The 20,907-nt window shown below is 35.6% G+C and overlaps 1 protein-coding gene across 1 annotated transcript in view; it reads right to left on the bottom strand.

Annotated features, from left to right (window-relative positions):
- Positions 1-20,907, bottom strand: part of UBR1 (ubiquitin protein ligase E3 component n-recognin 1) — a 121,591-nt gene that overhangs the window by 13,344 nt on the left and 87,340 nt on the right. Inside the window, exons 34-41 of the mRNA XM_069484359.1 lie at positions 16,522-16,615; positions 15,321-15,469; positions 12,960-13,015; positions 11,817-11,913; positions 7,993-8,060; positions 7,400-7,550; positions 3,284-3,371; positions 1,378-1,511 (exon numbers count right to left, since the gene is read on the bottom strand). Coding sequence (XP_069340460.1) covers positions 1,378-1,511; positions 3,284-3,371; positions 7,400-7,550; positions 7,993-8,060; positions 11,817-11,913; positions 12,960-13,015; positions 15,321-15,469; positions 16,522-16,615 — 837 coding nt within the window. The remainder of the gene's footprint in view (positions 1-1,377; positions 1,512-3,283; positions 3,372-7,399; positions 7,551-7,992; positions 8,061-11,816; positions 11,914-12,959; positions 13,016-15,320; positions 15,470-16,521; positions 16,616-20,907) is intronic.

The raw sequence follows: 20,907 nt of genomic DNA, 5'->3' as shown, positions 1-20,907 counted from the left end.
TAACAATACGGTATAGAAATGATTCCCATTTATGTCATCACAGCAAAGAAAGGCAAGCTTCTAGATGATTTCTCTTCTGATGCTCTTTTAATTCACGTGGAACCCATCTACCCAGCTTCTTTACCTTGCCCATTTGTTTCAAATGGTCCAATATTGTTGGAATAGCAAGGTCAAACCTTGCTGCTAATTCATGCATAGGCTGAGATGGATTTGCTTCCACTACAGCTTTCAGCTCATCATTATTCACCTTGGTCTCTGGTTGCCCACGTGGCTCATTTTCAAGATTAAAATCACCAGAAAGAAACTTCTCAAACTATGGACGTACTGTATGTTCATTAGCCACATCCTTCCCAAACACTTCGTTGAAATTTTGAGCTCTCTGCACTGCATTGGTTCCATAATGGAACTCATGTTGGAAAATAACATGAATTTTTTACTTATCCATAGTTTCACAAAAATTGCTCTAAAAAATTTTTTTGAAAGATAATCATAAGCCAAAACATGTGTTTGAAAGATTGAGGATGTACCTTCACAATAAACATAAAACAAGAAGTGTCAAAATGAAATGTCAGAGATATCAACTGTCAAACTTAGTACTTAGGGAAATCAGACATTTCATACTTAATAACCTACATATATTAATAGAACCATGAGTAATCTAGATCAAATAAACCCTACTGAGCTGAGTTCAAGATAAAGAAGCTGATAGCCAGTAAAGGTAACCTGGTCAGTTTACTCTAAAAAGGACTAAAGAAAGAATCCGAGTAATTTTGATGACTCTTCCAAAATCATACAAATGTTCTGATTTTTACCCACACAAAGCTACCAGGAAGCTTCTTCTACTTAGGCCTAGATTTAGAGACAAGTAGATGAGAAAGAAAATAAACCTTGTGCTTAAATTTACATGACCTTGGTTGGTTCCAGCAGGCCTTTACCAGCAGCATTTTAATTCCTTAATATAGTCATATGTTAAAAATTCGAATAACCAAGTATACAATGAAGTCTTCCTCCTACTTAGCAAACAGTTCTCTTCCCTAAAGACAACCATTTCTAATTATAGTACAGTACAGTTTCTAATTATTTGTATATCCTATCCAGTTGTAGTCTGCATGCAGGTATTTTATAAGCTCAAGCACATAAACTCTACATAGGTAGGAGCCAAGAGTAGGTCGTGCGGATTATGAGGCTTATCTGATTTTTGGCCTCACCTTTAACCCACACCAGGGCAGGGGCAGACATGTTTAGTGTGAACATAGATGAAAGAGGTGGGGTGTGGAGAAGTGGTTTTGCCTGCTCTAAATTTGTATTCTTGATCTTAAAGGTAAAAACAAAAGAAGTTTCCCATTTTCTACTCTGTGATTTCATTTTCCTACTTACTGGTAAGTAGTTCTTCAGGTGGAGTTACCCCAAGTAAATAGTGGAAAAACAATGCAGCACAGCGAAGGAAAGGGGTGATGCCATTCTTCAAGGAGACCCACAAATACCAGCCAGGAATACTACACCCAATGCAGCTAAGAGACAATAATTCCAGAACAGAACAGAATACTTATCAGACTAAAACCACTAGATTTTTAAAACATCCCCTTTCAAAAATACAAACATTTTAAATGATTTACTATCCATGTAATTTTTAAACATTTAAAACACAGTAATCTCCTAAAGAAAACAACAAGTCTTGCATATTTGACTATGTAGATATTTTTTTTTCTTTTTTTATATTGTCTTGCGAACCTACCAAATGATCAAGTGGAGATTCTTCTGTATTTGAGTAGACAGGTGTCTACTGAGTAGGGCACTCATTCATTCACTTGAGACAGGGTCTCATTCTGTTGCTCGGGCTAGAGTGCAGTGGTATCATCATAGCTTGCTACAACTTCAAACTCTTAGGCTCAAGCTATCCCCCTGCCTCAGCCACCAGAGTAGCGTCCTAGCTACTAGTAGTCCTATGTAGGCACACCACCATGCCCAACTAATTTTTAAATTTTTTTATAGAGATAAGGTCTTACTATGTTGCTCAGGCTAGTCTCAAACTCCTCAGCCTTCCAAAGTGCTAGAATTACAGGCATGAGCCACTGCACTTGGTCCGCTATGTAGATTTCTAAGGCAAAACTACTCTCTTCATGTTCTTAGGTGGAGATAAAAAATAAAGCAAAACAAAAATAAAAAGGCAACTAAAAAATCTACTTTAAAGAAACTTCACTCTTTAAGAAAAAAAAGTATACTCTTCAACATAAAACTTAAAGCTTGCTGAAACTTTCATTTTTTTTTTTTTGAGATTAAAAACCTTTGTAATGAAATGTGGAAAAATTTATCAATAACTAACCAAAGCAACTGAATTAGCTAAAAAAAATTAACACTTCCCTGATTTTTGTATTAAAATTGATTGGTGATTTGTAGGGCTGTGGAACTATTCTGTATGATACTGTAATGGTACAGCACAAAGAGTGAAACCTAAAGTAAACTATGGATTTTAATTAATAATAATGTATCAAGATTGGTCCAACACTCGTTAACAAATGTACCACCCTGATGCAAAATGTTAACAATAGAGGAAAGTGGTTGGGGGGAGGGAGTACCTTCCGCTCAATTTTTTTATAAACCTAAAGTGGCTCTAAAAAAGAAAGTCTATTAACTAAAAAAAATAAAAAGGCTGGTGAAGAAGATGAAAATGAGGAGAAATTAGCAGCAGATGAAGTTCAGCAGAGCACTCCTATTTACATATATATTTATTATTAGTTATGTGTATATGTATAATGTATGTAATTATGCATTATATAAATATATATGTACATTATATGTATGTCACGTGCATATTAAAATATAAATGCCAATATATTTCACACAATACTTATAGTGGCCTTAAAAATGTGTAAAGTGCACTGAACACATCGACTGCATGGGTCACTATAGAAGGATAAATCTATCTTCTATATTTATTTAAATTCTAATCACTGTCATTTTTTAAAAATTCTATCATCTTTTGCCTATGTTCCAAAGTCAGTTTACAAGAGTAAAGATGTGTCAAATTTGTTTGAGACTCAGAAACAAATAAGTGGGTAGCTGTTATTCCAACCTACTACCTTTTACTTCAAGGTAAAATCATCAAATTAAGTTTTCTTCACTGGAAGCCTATCCTGTAGCAAACAAAGTCACCTGCTAAAAGCCCTTAACTGATTTTTTAAAATTGGAGTTAAAATGAATCAAAAGTTATACTGCCAAACAACTGAACAAGATGTGGAATTATTAAAACCATAGTAGACTGGACTAATGGACTGCTACTCACCCACTTGTATATTGAGAAACTTCTGCAAAGAAAGAAGATGCAGAACGAGCCTCTTCACTGTCTTCTTGAACCTGAGCAAGGGGGAGGCCTAAAAAAGAAATTCTGCAAGATGAATTTATGTATTTACTTTTCAGTTTACAAATTACAACTCAATCTTATGGTTCCAAGATAATGAACAATGTCAACACAACTGAAGTTCTTTCCCTTGTTCTCATTGTTCTCAATCTAAATAGTTGATTTTTTTTTTTTTTTTTTGAGACAGGGTCTTGCTCTGTTGCCCAGGCTAAGGTTCAGTGCCATCACTATAGCTCACTGCAACCTCAAACTCCTGGGCTCACGCAATGTTTCTGCCTCAGACTCCTGAATAGCTGGGCTACAGGCCCGTGCCAGCTAATTTTTCTATTTTTTGTAGAGACGAGTCTCACTCTTGCTTAGGCTGGTCTCAAACTCTTGGCCTCAAGCAATCCTCCTGTCTCAGCCTCCCAAAGTGCTAGGATTACAGGCATGAGCCACCGTGCCCCGATAATAGTTGATTCTAAATATTAAAATTGTTAGGTAAACTTTGTTTACCTGTACATGGGCTGAAGAAGCAAATAGGGCAGAATCACTAAATATGCACATTTAATATTTACTTGCTAAACATGGATATTTAATATTTACTTCATTATAATAGGATCAGGGTAATAAATTAGTGGTCATCTTTCTGCTCTGGGTTCCTAGGAAACTTAGCCAGCAGGTAGAAATTCAACCTCTAGAAATAGGGAAGTTGGTGGTTATCCTGCCTTCATGCTCAGAGTCTCATAAAACAAACTTTGTGAGGCCATTTTCCTCCACTGATCTATCCTTGACAAGGAACATCCTAAACCTTTCCAACAATTGCCAACTCTGCCACTTACAGTAAGGCTCTGGTAAGCCACTTAAGTTCTCTAACTTCAGTATTATTGTATTAAAATGAAGATAAAAATGCCTACTTTGCAGCTTGCTGTGAGGGATAGTTACAGCACCTTTGAATAGTGCTCTATTGTTTTAAAAATGCTTTTGTTTATGTATTAATTTATCTGAAAGGTCACAATTAAAATTGCCCTGAGTAATTTTATCTTATCTAGAATGAATATTGCTATTCCTTTTCATTTTCCAAATAAGATCTCTCTAGGAAATATGTTTTAAAAAACAGAGGAAAGCAAATCACAGGTTCATATTGATTTTTTCAATTCAAATGTTAGAGTTCAATATTTGTATATGATTCTTTTTCTCTTTTTGGTTCAAGGTAAATTTTACGTGCCATGAAATGCACAAATATTACGTTCTCTAACTGATGAGTTTGCAAATGCATACACCCATGAAATAAGATATTTTTAATCATAAATTTTAGAGTTTAGGTTTATAGTAAAATTGAGCAAAAAGTACAGAGGGTTCTTATACCTTCTGTTTCTATAAACATACAACTTCCCCCACTATCAATATCCAGCACCAGAGTAGTACATTTGTTATAATCAATTGCCCCATCATTATCACCCCAAATCCATAGTTTGCATTAGGATTCATTCTTGGTGGTGTACTTTCTATGGGTTTGGACAAACGTATAATGACATGTATGCACCATTGCAGAATTGTACAGAATGTTTCACTGCCTTAAAAATCCTCTGTGCTACGCCTATTCATCCCTCCCCAATCTCCTACCCCTGGCAACCACTAATCTTTTTACTGTCTTCATAGTTTTGCCTTCTCCAGAGTGTCATATAGTTGTATTCATATAGTATGTAGCCTTTTCAGATTGTCTTCTTTCAGTTAGTAATAGGCATTTAAGTTTTTTCCTTATCTTTTCATGGCTTGATAGCTCATTTCTTTTTAATACTTAATAATACTTCATTGTCTGGATGTACCATGATTTATTTATCAACTCATCTATTAAAGGTCATCTTGGCTGCTTCCAAGTTTTCACAATTATGAATTATGGCAATTGTGAATAAGGCTGCAACCTTGTACATGTTTTTGTGTGGACATATGCTTTCAATTCATTTGAGTAAATACCAAGGAGCATGACTGCTGGATCATATGGTAAGAGTATATTTAATTTTGTAAGAAATTGCCAAACTGTTTTCCAAAGTCACTCTACCATTTTGCACTCTCGTCAACAAAAAATAAGAGTTCCTGTTGCTCCACACTGCAAGCACTTGGTGTTGTCAGTGTTTTGAATTTTGGCCATTCTAATAGGTGTGTAGTGGCATGTCATTGTTGTTTTAATTTGCAATTCCCTAATGACACATAGATGTTGAATATCTTTCCATATGATCACTTGGTATCTGTATATCTTCTTAGGTGAGGTGTCTGTTCAGGTCCTTTGTGACTGACTGACTGACTTACTTTACTTATTTATTTTTGAGACAGGGTCTCACTGTTTTGACAGGGCTAAAGTGCAGTAGCATCATCATAGCTCATTTAACCTCAAATTCCTGGGTTCAAGTGATTCTCCTGCCTCGGCCTCCCAAGTAGCTGGGACCACAGGCATGTGCCATCACACCAGCACACCCGGCTGATTTTTCTATTTTTTGTAGAAAAATAGAAAAATCTATTTCTATTTCTCCCTGTGTTGCTCAGACTGGTCTTGATCTCCTGGCCTCAAGCAATCGTCCTGCCTCAGCCTCCCAAAGTGCTACGATTACAGGCATGAGCCACCACACCTGACCTTTTGCTCATTTTTTAACTGGGTTGTTTTCTTATTGTTGAGTGTTAAGAGTGCTTTCTATATTTTGGATAATAATTCTTATTTATCAGAGGTGTCTTTTGCAAACACTTTCTTCCAGTCTCTGGCTTATCTTCTCATTCTCTTCACATTGTCTTTTGCAGGGCAGTTTTTAATTTTAATGAAGTCCAGCTTATCAATTATTTCGCTCATGGATTATGCCTTTGGTCTTATATCTAAAAGGTCACCACTATACCCAAGGGCATCTAGGTTTTCTGTGATGTTATCTTATAAGAGTTTCAATTTTTTGTGAAGGGTGTTAAGGTCTGTGTCTAGATTCATTTTGTTGCATGTGGATCCAGTTATTCCAGCACCATTTGTTGAAAAGACTATCTTTGTTTCACTGTATTGCCTTTGCTCCTTTGACTATATTTATGTGGGTCTATTTATAGGCTTTCTACTCTGTTCCATTGATCTATTTGTCTATTCTTTTGTCAATAGTACACTGTTTTTATTACTGTAGCTTTATATTAAATCTTGAGGTGGGTAGTGTCAGCCCGCCAACACTGTTCTTCTTCAATACGGAGTTGGCCATTCTGGGTCTTTTGCCTCTTATATCAACCTCAGAATCCGTTTGTTGATATCCACAAAATAACTTGCTGGGATTTTTATTTAACTTTTCTGATTTTACCCTTATGTCTTGTCCCTCTTATACTGAAAACCTTGATTCTCAATAACATTAATATAATTACTTAGTCTTGGGTGTATCCTAAAAATTATGTAAAATAATTTCAAAATAACCATACTAGTTGCCACTAGTACCACTAATATAAATTCAATTTAGGATTTTTTTGGGGGTGAGGGAGGGAGATCTTTTGTTGTCTGAATATATCCCACTGGGAAGTACAGTTGAAATATTGTGTTTTAAAGTCACTTGAAGTAATCAGTTTCTTGATATGCTCGATATAGTTTCATTAGTTGTTTTCAATTTTTAAAAATTATTTCCCCCCATTTATTTTTTTTTAGTTAAGTAAAACATTTATAGTATTCTAAAATCAAAACTATATTTAAAAAGGACATTCATTGGAATCTTTGTTCAAATTCTTATCTCTTTACCTTACCCTAGAAGCAACTAATTTTAGTTTTTGGTTTAAATATAAGCAAATATGAATATATATAAACATATGCACATATAAGATACCTTACACAAAGGGCTATAAATTGAGAATTTGTAGTCTTCCTGCATCTCTGTAGAGCAACTGAAAATTAGAGAATCAAATAGTTTCAGCTAATTATCCCTTTCACATCTTATTTTATCTTTCACATCTTATTTTACCTTTCCCTGTTTAGAGAGCATCCATAAGAAAACAGATGAATCATTCAAAACATATAACATAGAACTCGGAAATTCAACACCCAGATGAAAGCTTTACCTGTGTCTATCGTAAGAAGTATCTGAAGCATGTGTGCCATGGTGATCAAATGGAAGAGATAAAGGTGGTTATAGGAAGAACTAACTGATGAAGGCTGCAGATCAACAGTGTCATCCCAATACAAAGATGGGAATGCTAACACAGCACCTACCTATGAGAGAAAAATGGATATCAGCATGGGTAACAACAAAAGACCAATACAAATTAATCCCACAACTAAACGTGAAGGCCACCAGATGGTGCACTGTGTTTGTGGGTTTTTTAAATAACCACTATAGTTTTCCTACTTATTCAATAGAATATCTTGGAGTACAATGTATCATAAATGGAGGACAAAGGTCATCACCAAATAGGTGATCCCTTTGCTGGGTCTACTTATTCTAGGTAAAAAGTAAATGTGCTTTAATTTTTAAAGTGAATTTGATGGTCTCTGTCAGATCTGTACCTATTCATAAACAGAATGGACACAAGGGATCAAACTTTATAGGTTCAACACCAATAATGTATACTCTTGAACAGAGTATGAATTTGAACAAGGAAAAAACACAGAATTATAAACTTGAGTGACTTAAAAAATATTCCTGAACACTTACCAAAACATGAAACAGATCTATAGATAGAAGGCATGGTGTATCTTCTGATTTTAGGTTAGGAAGAAGAACTGAAACAAACAAAAAGTTTATATAATTTAGTAAGACAGAAACATAGTTAAATAAAATGCAACCAGAAAACATCTAAAATGAATATATAACAGAGTTATAAAATACAGAAATTATTATATCACACCTTTAAGATATGGAAATGATAATGAAAGACAATTTGAACAGAGAAAAGGTTCCTAGAAACTTGGATCCAATTTAAGGGTTGAAAGATAAGATGTAGGAGGAAAAGGTTAAGTGCAGCAGTCCCCAACCTTTTTGGCACCACGGACCAGTTTCATGGAAGACAGTTTTTCCACGGACAGGGGGTGGGGGGAAGGTTTCGGGATGATTCAAGCGCATTACATTTATTGTGCAGTCAAATCTCTTTGCTAATGATAATCTGTATCTGCAGCTGCTCCCCAGCACTAGTATCATTGCCTCAGCTCCACCTCAGATCATCAGGCATTAGAGTCTCATAAGGAGCACGCAAACTAGATCCCTCACATGTGCAGTTTACAGTAGGGTTTGTGCTCCTATGAGAATCTAATGCCACCGCTGATCTGATAGGAGGTGGAGCTTATGTGGTGATGCGAATGATGGGGAGTGGCTGTAATTACCAATGAAGCTTTGCTTGCTGGCTAGTGGCTCACCTCCTGCTGTGCGGCCTGGTTCCTAACAGGCCACGGACCACTATTGGTCCATGGCCTGGGGGTTGGGGACCGCAGGGTAAGTGAACTAAGACAACTGAAATAGAGATTGTTCAAGAAATACTTCATGAGTAAGAAGAATTACTTTTATACAATGTTCCCTCTATCATGTTTTGCCCCCAACTGCACATTTCTAAATGTTCTGTGATCCATATATGTAAACAAATTTGGGGCAGGAAGTAAAGAGAACATGCAAAGCAGGGTGGGTTAGATGAGGATGGAGAAGATCCTCCAGAAAAAAATTAGAAAATAGTTTACAGACAGCTCAAAAGCTACCATCTTTCTAATTTGGTCCATCTCTAAGGAAAAGCAACAAATCCAGAAGTCAAGGAAAAAGGGGCAAAGAAGTGAAATCAAGAAAACAACAGAAGTGGTTTTGTATATATAAAAATGAGGGGCTGAATTATACCCCCAGAAAGTTGTTACTTTTTAAAACGAGGGAGAGAAGACTCTTTTCAGAGTAGGTCAATTTCTTTTTTTCTTTTTCACTTTCTTTCTTTCTTTCTTTTTTTTTTTTTGAGACAGAGTCTGTCTCTGTTGCCTGGGCTAGAGTGCAGTGGCTTCAGCCTAGCTCATAGCAACCTCAAACTCCTGGGCTCAAGCGATCCTCCTGCCTCGGCCTCCCGAGTAGCTGGGACTACAGGTGTGCCCTACCGCGCATGGCTAATTTTTTATATTTTTAGTTGTCCGGCTAATTTCTTTCTATTTTTAGTAGAGACAGGGTCTTACTCTTGCCGAGGCTGGTCTCAAACTCCTGACCTCAAGCAATCCTCCTGCCTCAGCCTCCCAGAGTGCTAGGATTATAGGCGTGAGGCACCACACCCAACCTAGGTAAATTTCTTAACCTACTTAAAAACAGTTGAAAATAGCTCTGTATTCTGAACTTTCCTTATTTCTTTTGAGTTTTCTATTACTAATTTTAGTTCAAAATCTCAAATACAGACTACTTGAACTAGTACATCCAGATACATATATTACCTCTAATTTTCCTTCCTTCAATCCAAACTATTGACTATCAAATTAACTTCAGAATACCATTGCGAAAACTTTTCAGAAATGCCCTAAAAAATAAAGTTCAAACTTCTCTTTGGGGCATATAAGAGCCTATATTTTTATCAAAACAACTTCATGCTTCTCTATCTATAGATGCCACTACTCCTATCAAACTTGTCTATTTGAACATACCACACACTTTCCTATCTCCTCAATCTTTGTTCACATATATCCTATGCTTTGAATGTTGTCTTTATCTTTTCAACCTGGCTATGATGGGCCCTCCCTTCAAGGTTCAATTCAAATCCTACCCCAGTTAGAGGAGATAACAGCAGAGCCCTGCAGTGATCTCTTTCTTGTCTCAATTTTTGAAGTACATATTTGGGGCACACATGTGACATTTGGCTATTTTATAATGTGCGTTTTTACAGTGGTTCTGCTTCTTTAATTCAATTATAATGGCAGGAACCGTATCTTATACCACATTATATAGTTTATAGACCTAATGCCTTACAAATAAAGATGCTTCTGCTCATAAATTTTCATATGAAAAACTTTCATATATAGGCACAAAGCTACATTACAGAGCAAAAGCACATCAGTTCCGCCAGTTACTGCTAACTAGAGATTATACACTATCATTTTAGTCTGGGCCATCTAGGATGATGTTAATCTCCTTGTTTGGTGTTTATTTTGAGGTGTTTTAACATTATAAACCCCAAATGTGTGATAAGTATAAAAGAAGTGAGACTATTTGGAAGTATTAGTAAAACAAGGTACCTAAATTATGACAAATGAAAAAGATATCAAAAAATTAAAAACAAAAACAAAACAATAATATGCAAATGGGATAAACTGCTCAACAATAGGAGGAGGTCTTGAGAACAAAGACAGCTTTATGTAACATATGGAAAGTTTTGGGCCTATGCAACTGAACAAGAGAAAAAAACGAAAAAAGGAAAAACTTTTAAGTGTGTGGCTAGGGGAACAGCATCCAAATCAGATTTCTATTAGGATGAGGACCATTCAGGAGATAGCTAGAAGTTAATTTGAAAATATAAAATCTAAGCATGGTAAAAGTTCTAATGAAACTTGGGTTGTAGCCTTGGATGAAGTTGTGGAATCCCCACATCAAGAGAGCGAGCAGAAAGCTGCTCAGGAAGAGCTCCCTAAGAAGCTGGTAGGGGACTGACAAGGAGGAAATTCACCTGCCTCAATAGATTTTCAAGGTAAAAAAGATCTGTTTTGTTGGGAAAAAAATGCCTGCTAGTTCAGCTAGAAGAAGACTATGCCTGGCTTTTACAGCTTAAAAAACCGGAATAACTCTCTTATTTGGTAGAAACATATCTGGGAAGCAAGCTGAAAACCCCCTACCAGTGACATTTTGGACTTATGAACAAATAGATTTACAAATAACCCTTTTTAAAGCTGACCTGTTGGGTGCAGAGGTGCTCTTATTTATAGTAGACTTCAAATGCCCAAATGGAAATGCATATAACCAAAATGAAAGCAAAATCATTCTACTGCCATGTAACCGCTTATCCCTCTTTTTATTTTTATATTAATTGAGAACGCCATATGAGCTCTTAGTAAATTTTCTGCTTGTTAGAATCTGAGAAAACTAGGTATTAGAGTCTGCCTCTCAAAGAAAAGGGCATGGGTCTGAGTTCTGAGAATACCACACTTACAATTTCTATTATGTTACATGACTTTGACTCACCAACAAAATTAAACATATTTTAAAATGATCTATCCACATCATTGCTCCCTTTTCTAACCAGATTGGGGATACACGAATGTTAGTAATTGTGGATATTGGCTTAATAACCCAGGTGGGTAGAAGGAACATAAGTTGAAAATATTTGGAAACAAACAGATTTTTAAAATAAGACTACAAGTATTACAGGGACAGGTAGGCGTTTTATTTATTTTTGCAAGGCTGCTGTAAGTAGCAATATTTTATTAGTGAGTCCTCAAAATTAGTGCAGTGTGTTGTTTCCTAATGAAATACACTCCCAGAAAGGTAGTGGAAAAAGACATATAAATAATAACACAATAATTTAGAGAAGACTCTACCTGACAGGAGACGAACCAGATGTTTCTGTATCAGAATCTGAGGACAGGTAACCCTCTGTGCAATTGCAAACTGCATTAATGCTTTCAGACCATTATGCTAGATTGTAAGAAAGGGGAAGATAAAAAGATAAGGAAAGATGACAGACCTAAGTCATTCACTGTAAAAACCAATTCTAGTCTGTCAGAATTAGTTGCACACTCGTTATATACTTTACATTTTTGCAAATAATACAATATTCTTAATACCTATAAAAAGTTTTATGACTGAAACTAAATTTCTAGATTTTTCTCATGACAAAGAGGTATTACAACTGTAATCATTTTAATTCCCGTTTAAGAACTCATTTTCCCCAGAGCTGAGCACATTGTAGAGCACAAGTGCCTTGTGCCAGCTGTCAAAAAATAAGAAGAAAATGGCAAGGAGGGGGGTGGTCTAGGGAAACCTTAGTTGCCCCTTTTGTCTTCACAGGTATACTGAGCACATTTCTTGAGTATTGTTTTCCAGGGTCCCCTGTGTTATGAGGCTTAGGCCTGAGGCAGGAGTACAGTCCTCTAGTATTGTCAGGATCTGCCCATCAAGGACAGCTTAGTTTTATTCTTGAATCAGTAAGATGATTTATCTAGAGTTAAGCTAGCATTAATACTCAACGTTATATGAGGGAGAAAAATATAGAAGACACCAGGATTCTTATTTGCAATAAACAAAGAAAGGAAGGAAAAGTAATCAAGTATCACCTAAAATCTCTGTGTGAATTACATTTAACCTCCTAGATTGAGTAAGCTCTGTAAAGTGCACAGCACTGGCCATTCAGTTTCCTGTGAGAATGAAGCAGTTCCTTCGCCCCCACACCATACAGAATTCTGCTAATTTTTACAAAAAAAGAGTTAAAAAAAATTTTTTTTAAGACACAGGGTCTTACTGTTGCCCAGCCTGGAGTGCAGTGGCTATTAATATGCACGATCATAGCACTCTACAGCCTCAAACTCCTGGCCTTAAGCAATCCTCCTGCCTCAGTCTCCTGAGTAGCTGAGATTACAGGCCAGTACCACTGCACTCAGCTCAAGAGTTTTAAAAAACTGACAAATTACCTGTGGAAGCCAAAAAAAAAAAGAGTTACACGTACCCTGTTGGAGTATACATACCTGCCTATTTTGTAGTGCTCCAAACAGAGGTTTTCCTTCATCTCCCAATAGGTTTTCTCAAATAAGAAAAACATAAAAATAATAAATCCTGAATACTGCTACAATTGTATAATGTACTTACTGTTCATCAAATGTTCTTTAATTATATTTTTGATTAGATGATTTTCACTTTTCCCCTCCATGGTCTCATGTTTTAAGCCTGTGCCAAAATTTTCCAATTTTGGAGATCATATTAGAGAAGCAAATGTACTAGGATAAATATTAAAGTCCCTACAGCAATCTACAAAGAATGCTTGGGAAAAACAAAGCAGCCTGGTTTGTTTTTTCTCATTTTAGAAGCTCTTTTATTATAGAATATATTTAAAAAAAAGAAAAGGATCTCTTTTATGCAAAAAAAACTTTAAGTAATTTTTAGATATAATCATAACCTGTTTTTTTAAAAAATAGTATGTTAAAGCAGATGCAATTAACTTTATTGCTCTTTTAGGTACAATTTTAAAAGAATTAGAAAAGATTTATAGGAAAAAAGAAGATGAAAATAGCAAAACTATGGATTTAGAAATATATTTTGCCTTGTCAAGGGTATTTATTGCTAACTTACTCTTATTTTCACTGATCCTTGGTGGCAGATATATCCATGAAGGCTTATCTCCTGTTTTCTTTTTCCATCTTTGAATGGACAGTAATAAAGGACCCTTTGTTTTGATTCCTCAACTATTATACTATGACAACACATCCTGTATATGTCACACCATTCCCACAGAGAATGAGATAAATTAGCTGTCTATGTATCAAGAATGAAGTAGAACATTATGTGTGTTCAATGAAAAAAGCACTATAGTGAACACAATATAATACTATATTGATCAAATAGAATCCAATTACTTGATCATAGAACCATGTACGAAAACATTCAGTTCTATCTTCAGTGAACTCATTTCCTTTATGATAAACTGTGACTTTTTTGATGTTCAAGGTCTAAATATAATTTCCTGATTCCTAATCTTGTCTTCCCAAAGATAGTAAAATATGAAATATCTTCACTGAAAGTCTGAAGAGACGTAGGAGAGCAGGACTGCAAAAGAATGCTTTACATTTCTTATCACTTTGTTCAGATACTATTCTATGTAAACTTCATTTTTCCTATTTCTCATTTTATTTAATCATAGCCAAATATCAACTGATGTGTTACCCTATACCCACTATTTAAGTCAAACAGGTTTAGAAGTGACTCCTAAAATTTATTCAGAAACTGATGATGATATATAGGATGGCTTTGGGGAAAAAGTGTCATCATGCTATTTCATTCAAATTATGAAATAGTCTCTTATTACAAAAATATGTTTAAATGAAGCAAATATAGTAGACTCCATTAAAAACAATTACCAAAAATATACATTGGAAAAGAAAATCAAAGCTGGCTTGAATAAAGATGATGTGAAAGAATCACAGTTCTTAGTCTTTCCAATATAGTATCGCAGCTTGTGACTATAATGAGCAAATGTGCTAATTTAAAAATCTAAGTGATTCTTTGCTGCTACCCTTTTCCATGGGAAGCTTTCAATAAGGCAGAGAATTTAACAGTAGGCTTCCCTTCAGACCTGCTTTATTTCTTCCTGCTAATCTGTCTCTCTTGCTTGCCTCAGCCTTCGGTTCCCCTTTCTGGTAATTTTTTTTTTTTGCTTTTTTTAAGAGATTGGGTCTCACTCTTTCCCAGGCTGGAGTGCAGCCCATTGTAGCCTCCAACTCCTGGGATCAAGTGATCCTCCTGCCTCAGCCTCCCAAGTAATGAGGACTACAGGTGTGCGCCACCATGCCTGGCTAATTTTTTAATTTTTTGTAGAGATAGGGTCTCATTAAATTGTCCAAGCTGGTCTTGAACTCCAGGGCTCAAGTGATCCTCCTGCCTTGGCCTCCCAAAGTTACAGGCATAAGCCACCATGCCTGGCCCCTTTCTGGTAATTTTTAAGGTGACTTTGGTTCCCCTTTCTTTTTCTCTAAAGTGTAAAAGAAAAAGAATCACTGCACATTTCTGGGCTGATTCTTCTTTGTTTGCCTTTTCCCCTTGACCTTCTAGTGTTGTAAATCTGTTGCCTCTTGACTATAGCTTACTTCATGCTATCCCCTTAAAATATTTTTAACTTATGTTGCATATGGCTGCAATTGTACTTAAAAAAAGATCTATATAAAAAAATTTTCAGACCAAATGGCATCAGGCCACACTAATATATTGAAATACTACTAGTTCTCAAACAAGTAAAATTATTTTGGGCTATCAAGGAAAAACAGGAATAATTTTTAAAATTAACAATCAATTCTGTTTCATGGAAACCTCCAAATCAGTTTTCGTATAGGCTTTACCAATTGCCTGGATAGTGAAAGCACATGTACTCCAGGTCATCATGGGGATTCGAGGATCTGTTTCATCAGGAGGCACTTTCAGTCCAATTCTATAAATTGTTGTGGCAAAGAGAATGACCATTTCCTTGATGCTATTAGAATATTTAATCCTAAAAATTAAAAAAAAGAAAAATTCATATAATGATTTAGTAAAAGCTGCTGCTTACTGAGAAGTCCAGTTAGACTTCTAACAATTTAACAATTAACTCCTTTTGACATAAGTAAAATGCTCTTTGACAAATTAGAGAATAGAGCCTCTGAAGATTTAGTCAATAAGGAAAAATGGGAAAAGCAGAACTGTATTTCCTAAAGGTAGAAAAATACCTCTTACAAAATGGTAATAACCCATATAACGTCACTTTCTGTTAAAAAATGTGGTAAATATCACAGCTAGAAGGGTTCCAGTCCAAACTGAAGGACAGACTAGACAGAGAAATACCATTCAGAGGAAACAGATCTGACTTAACAAGTTACAGTGTTTGGAAAAGGGACCAAGAAGCACTTTTGTGTTGATGGGGGTGTGTATGTGTTTGCGTTGTGTGTATGTGTGACAATACCATGTACTTGGAGTGATAATTTATGATTTTTTGAACTTCCATTTGTAACAAGTATTTTCAGCAGCAATGGGATAGATAACATAAACAAGGACCACAACTAGAAAAAGTACCCTAGGTAGGTAGTATTCTTGAAATAGTAATACCTGATCCAGCTACATTATATTTTTCAAAGTGCCTTCATATAAGTATCTCACCAATAACTTTATGAGGTAGGTTAGAAGGCCATGGCCTAATTTTGACATACACAAAAAAACTGGTATTGGGTGAGACTTTTCAGAAGGTCACAGAATAAGTTAGATGTAATTTTAAATGAGGTCTCTTAAATTCTGATAGGCTGGACCATATAGAAGTGGCATTTCTGTTGGTCAAAAATGGTTATTCAGAGGCATAGTTCACCCTAATAATATATTACTTTAACATCTCAAACCACTTAATTTTACTAATGCAAATCAAAGAAACAAGAGAAACAAGATAAAAATGGGATAAAAACAATTTTACAAATTAAGAAGGAGGGAAGGAAATAAAGAAGGAAAGAAGGAAGGATTTTTTTCCACTCTTATTTTCAGAACCATTTACAAACTTCTCTTAACTATTTAAATACTTACGAAGACTGAACTCCGAAATTCAGGATGGAATGGAACTCAAAAGTGGAATCTCCCATTCCTTGGTTAAACAAGACAGGAATTGTTGGGTTTTCTCCTTATAAATTGAAAGGAAAAAGAAAGAAAAATCATGAATGGGGTTAGTCTGACATATACTTTTCTAGCTTTTTAAAATTATATATGATCATTTTAGAAAACTCAGAATATGCTAATAAGCAATAAACAATCAACCGAAATTTCTCCAACCAGATAACCACAGATAACATTTAGGTAATATTCTTCTATTCTCCTTATAAATGTTACATATATAGATTTTTTAAAATATAGTATTGTTCTGCATCTGCTTTTTCACCTAATAAATTATACATATCTTTCCACATCAGTAATTCTCCCTCTATATGTCCATTTTTAATGACGATGTAAGTATTGCCTTAGTAAGGCAGCAAATATTAGTGAAGAAGAGTAAAAAATCTGGAGCCAAGCTACCAGGGTTTGAATCCCAGCTCTGCCACTTACTAAGACCTTGTCTGATAACTACACCTCTTTCTGGCTCCATTTCCTCATCAAATTAGAAATGTTATGCCCCTATATGGAATGGGTTGTTTTTCTCAGCTTGCTTTCAAGACTTTTTTCTTAATCTTTTGTTTTCAGCAGTTTGGTTATGATGTGCCTGAGTGTTGTTTTCTTTGTCTGTTTGAGGTTCACTGAACTTCTTAAATGTATAAATTTGTCTTCTATAATACCAAATTTGGGAAGTTTTCAGCCATTATTTCTTCAAATATTTTTTCTGCACCATCTTTTTTCCTTTCTTTTTTGGGACTTCAATGACACAAATGTTGTATTTGACTTAAAAAAATTGTCCCATAGGTTCCTAAGGCTATGTTCTTTTCTTTCCCCCTCCATCTCTTTTCTGTTCTTCAGATTAAATAGTTTCCACTGATCTAATTTCAAATTCACCAACACCTCCTCATCTCCAGTCTACTTACTGAGCCCATATAGTTTATTTTTATTTCATACAGTATTTTTTCAATTCTATTATCTCCATATGTTTTTTTTTTTTTTTGTTAACTCCTATCTTCCAACTTATTTCAAGAGTGTTCACCTTCACCTTATGTTTCATGGTTATATAGCTGCTTTAAATTTTTTGACTAGTAAATTTAACATTTAAAATACCTCAGGATTGGCATTTGATTGTTTTTCCCTTGAGAGTTGGTCAGATTTTTCTGGTTCTATGTTAAGTAATTCTGGATTCTATCTTGGATGTCTGGAATAGGATGTTGGGAGGTTTTGGGTCCTGTTAACATCCTCTGAAAAAATGTGCATTTTACAAGTGTTTTAACAGGCAATTAGATTCAACAAGTCTTATTTCATCCTCAGTAGATGGTGGTTCCAATGTCAGTTTTCAGATCCTTTGCTATGCTGTTTTGATCTGCCCAGCACACGTACTTCTCAGGGGGTTAGTCTGGGACTTGAGTGGTGGTTTATTTTATTTTTTTAGAGACAGGGTCTCGTTATGTTGCCCAGGCTGAAGGGCAGTGGCTATTCACAGGTGCAATCATAGTGCACTGCAGTCTTGAACACCGGCCTCAAGTGATCCTCCTACCTCAGCCTCCCAAGTAGCTGGGACTACAAGCGTGCACCACTGTGTCTGGCTTGATTGATGATTTAAATGCAGCTTAATTCTCAAAGCCTTTGCTATGCTTCTTTGTGCCTGTTCTGCACGTGCACAGCTTGGAGGTACGCCTAGGACTTGTGTTGGTCTTAAAATTAGGAGATTCCCCTTCTATAGCTCTCTCCTTTCTGGGATTTCCTCCATACTCTCTAGCTCCAAGGGGCCCTTTTCCCTAGTTTCTCTGGCTAAAATGACAAATTTCTCTCAGTTTTAGTCTTCCAAGCTGTCAGTCAGATCTATATGACTGGGGCTGCCCTTGGGGTGAAATTGTGAGCCAAAGACAAAAAAATAACAAAGATTCACCTTGCTCTGTTTAGAACACAGGGATCCTTTCCCCCCAGTTTCTCTAACCAGAGAGACGGGTTTTCTCTCTGGATTTTAGCTATCTACATGGTCACCATAACAGTGCAGCTGGCCTTGGGAGAGGGCCAAAGGAGAAATACAACAGAAATTCCTTTTATACTTTAGCTCTGAGGGGCTTCTTTTCCTGGTCTTTTCTGGCCACAAAGAGATGGCATCTTTTTTGGATTTTTTGCTGTTCATGCCTGTTGCACAGTTCTGTGATTAAAGCTGTCCTTGGGTCAAAGTTGGGAAATAAAGGAGGAAAAAAGCTCCAGGAAACTCATTGCCCACGCTAATCGTTCTTGAAATTTTGATGTTAATCCCCAATCTGCCTGCTATTGTTTACTTTTCAGAGACTTTAGATATTCTGGCTTTTTTTATTCTGTGAAAGTGTTTTTTTGTTTTTTTGTTTGTTTGTTTTTTTTTGAGACAGAGTCTCACTCTGTTGCCGGGGCTAGAGTGCCGTGGTGTCAGACTAGCTCACAGCAACCTCAAACTCCTGGGCTCAAGCAATACTCCTGCCTCAGCCTCCCGAGTAGCTGGGACTACAAGCATGCGCCACCACGCCTGGCTAATTTTTCCTATATATTTTTAGTTGTCCAGCTAACTTCTTTTTATTTTTGGTAGAGATGGGGTCTCGCTCTTGCTCAGGCTGGTCTCGAACTCCTGAGCTCAAATGATCTGCCCGCCTCAGCCTCCCAGAGTGCTAGGATTACAGGCGTGAGCCACCGTGCATGGCCTGTGAAAGTGTGTTTATTAGGAATTTATTTGGAATAGATGTTGGATTTTATTAGATGCCTGTTAAGAAAGCTATTATAATGACCCTATTAGTTATCTCCTTAAACGTATTAATGTAAGAAATTTCCATCATTGCACACTTAGAATAAACCCAATCTGAGCACCATCCCTTTTGGGCTGTCTTCTGGGTATGGTTTTGGCTATATTCCATGGATTTTGATCTGTACTGTTTTTATTCTTGTTAATTTCTAAATAGTCGGTGATTTCTTTCTCTAGTTTTTTCCTCAAATTCAAGAGTTATATAAAAAATATTTTTTAAATTCCTAATTCATTAGGTTTGGGGTTTTTTATTATTGAGTTCTAGTCTTATTGTATTGTGGATAGTGTAAGTATCCTACATAATTTTTATTTTTTAAAATTATTGAGATTTTAATATGGCCTAATTCACAAACTAATCTCTGTTAATAATCCATGGATATTCTGATAAAAGTAAATTCTCTAATGAGAACAAAGTTCTGTAAAAATATTATTAAATCAAGTGTAATTTAAAAAATTCTCTAAGTCTTTATTATCTTAAGGACAAACTTAACCAGCTATATTCTTGGAAAGATCTGATAAAATCTCCCATTATGACTATGCTTTTGTTTAATTCTCTAGATGCACCAAACAACACAGCATGAAAATAAATACTGAATTAATTATCTCTTCTGTCTTCTAAGCTCCCTAAATCTCTAAATGGAAATAAAGATAAAATGCTTACACTTTCTTTGCAATTCTTCCTTTACAATCTCTTGGCTTTATTTCTTTTCCCCAAACAGTTAGCCATTCAGTAAGTATTCAGAGAGAACTTATCAATGCCCACCGCCACCACCTCTCATCATCTCATGGTAGGATCAGGGCAACTGATTCCTAATTAATCTTCTTGAGTCATTTCCTCACTTCTCCAACCCATATGATGCACCATTCCCACAATAAAGAGCTACCAGAATAAATGCTAGGTACTTGCTTAAACATTATAATCATTCCACAATTTCTTCTTTTTTTTTTTAAAGTTCTTTATTTCAACAGTTTTTCTGTAAATTATGTTCAATATTTTTCTTCTCTGAAAAATATAGGCTTCTAAATAAATTAGTACATATGCTTAAAAGATACTAATTACTCTTATAATTTGTGTTCTTCTTTAGTCACTGAGGTCCTACTAATAATAAAGTGACCTTTCCACTTAAAGCCATGTTTGAGACTTCCAATTAAACCATTTAGAGGCCGAAATGATAATAAAAAACTGAGTTAAGGCTGAGTTTTTGAGACCTAAAAATCAGGATGCCAATCTATGATATTTTAAATAAAAAGAAACTAAATTCACGTATGTCAAAGTCATTTTAAATTATTATGAAGAATAAGAAGAACCCCATAAACTGACTTCTCAGTGCTTAAAATAAGTGGCAAGGTAGTAGGTATATGTTAAAAATCACTTCTTAGCAAAATAAGGCATTTTGCTAGAGTTTTTCAGCAAACATATCGTTACCCCATAAGCATCAGTCACGAAAAAGGTTTTGCTATAAAATTAATGAGGGAAGAAGGGAAATTGACAGGACATTGCCAAACTCATTCATTGCTGTCAACTTCCATCATTTCGT

Source organism: Eulemur rufifrons, chromosome 2 (genome assembly GCF_041146395.1).
Source record: "Eulemur rufifrons isolate Redbay chromosome 2, OSU_ERuf_1, whole genome shotgun sequence".
In the NCBI taxonomy this organism is placed as follows: domain Eukaryota; kingdom Metazoa; phylum Chordata; class Mammalia; order Primates; family Lemuridae; genus Eulemur; species Eulemur rufifrons.
The sequence above is the reverse complement of the archived record's forward strand: the minus strand, read 5'-3'. Positions and strand labels throughout refer to the sequence as shown.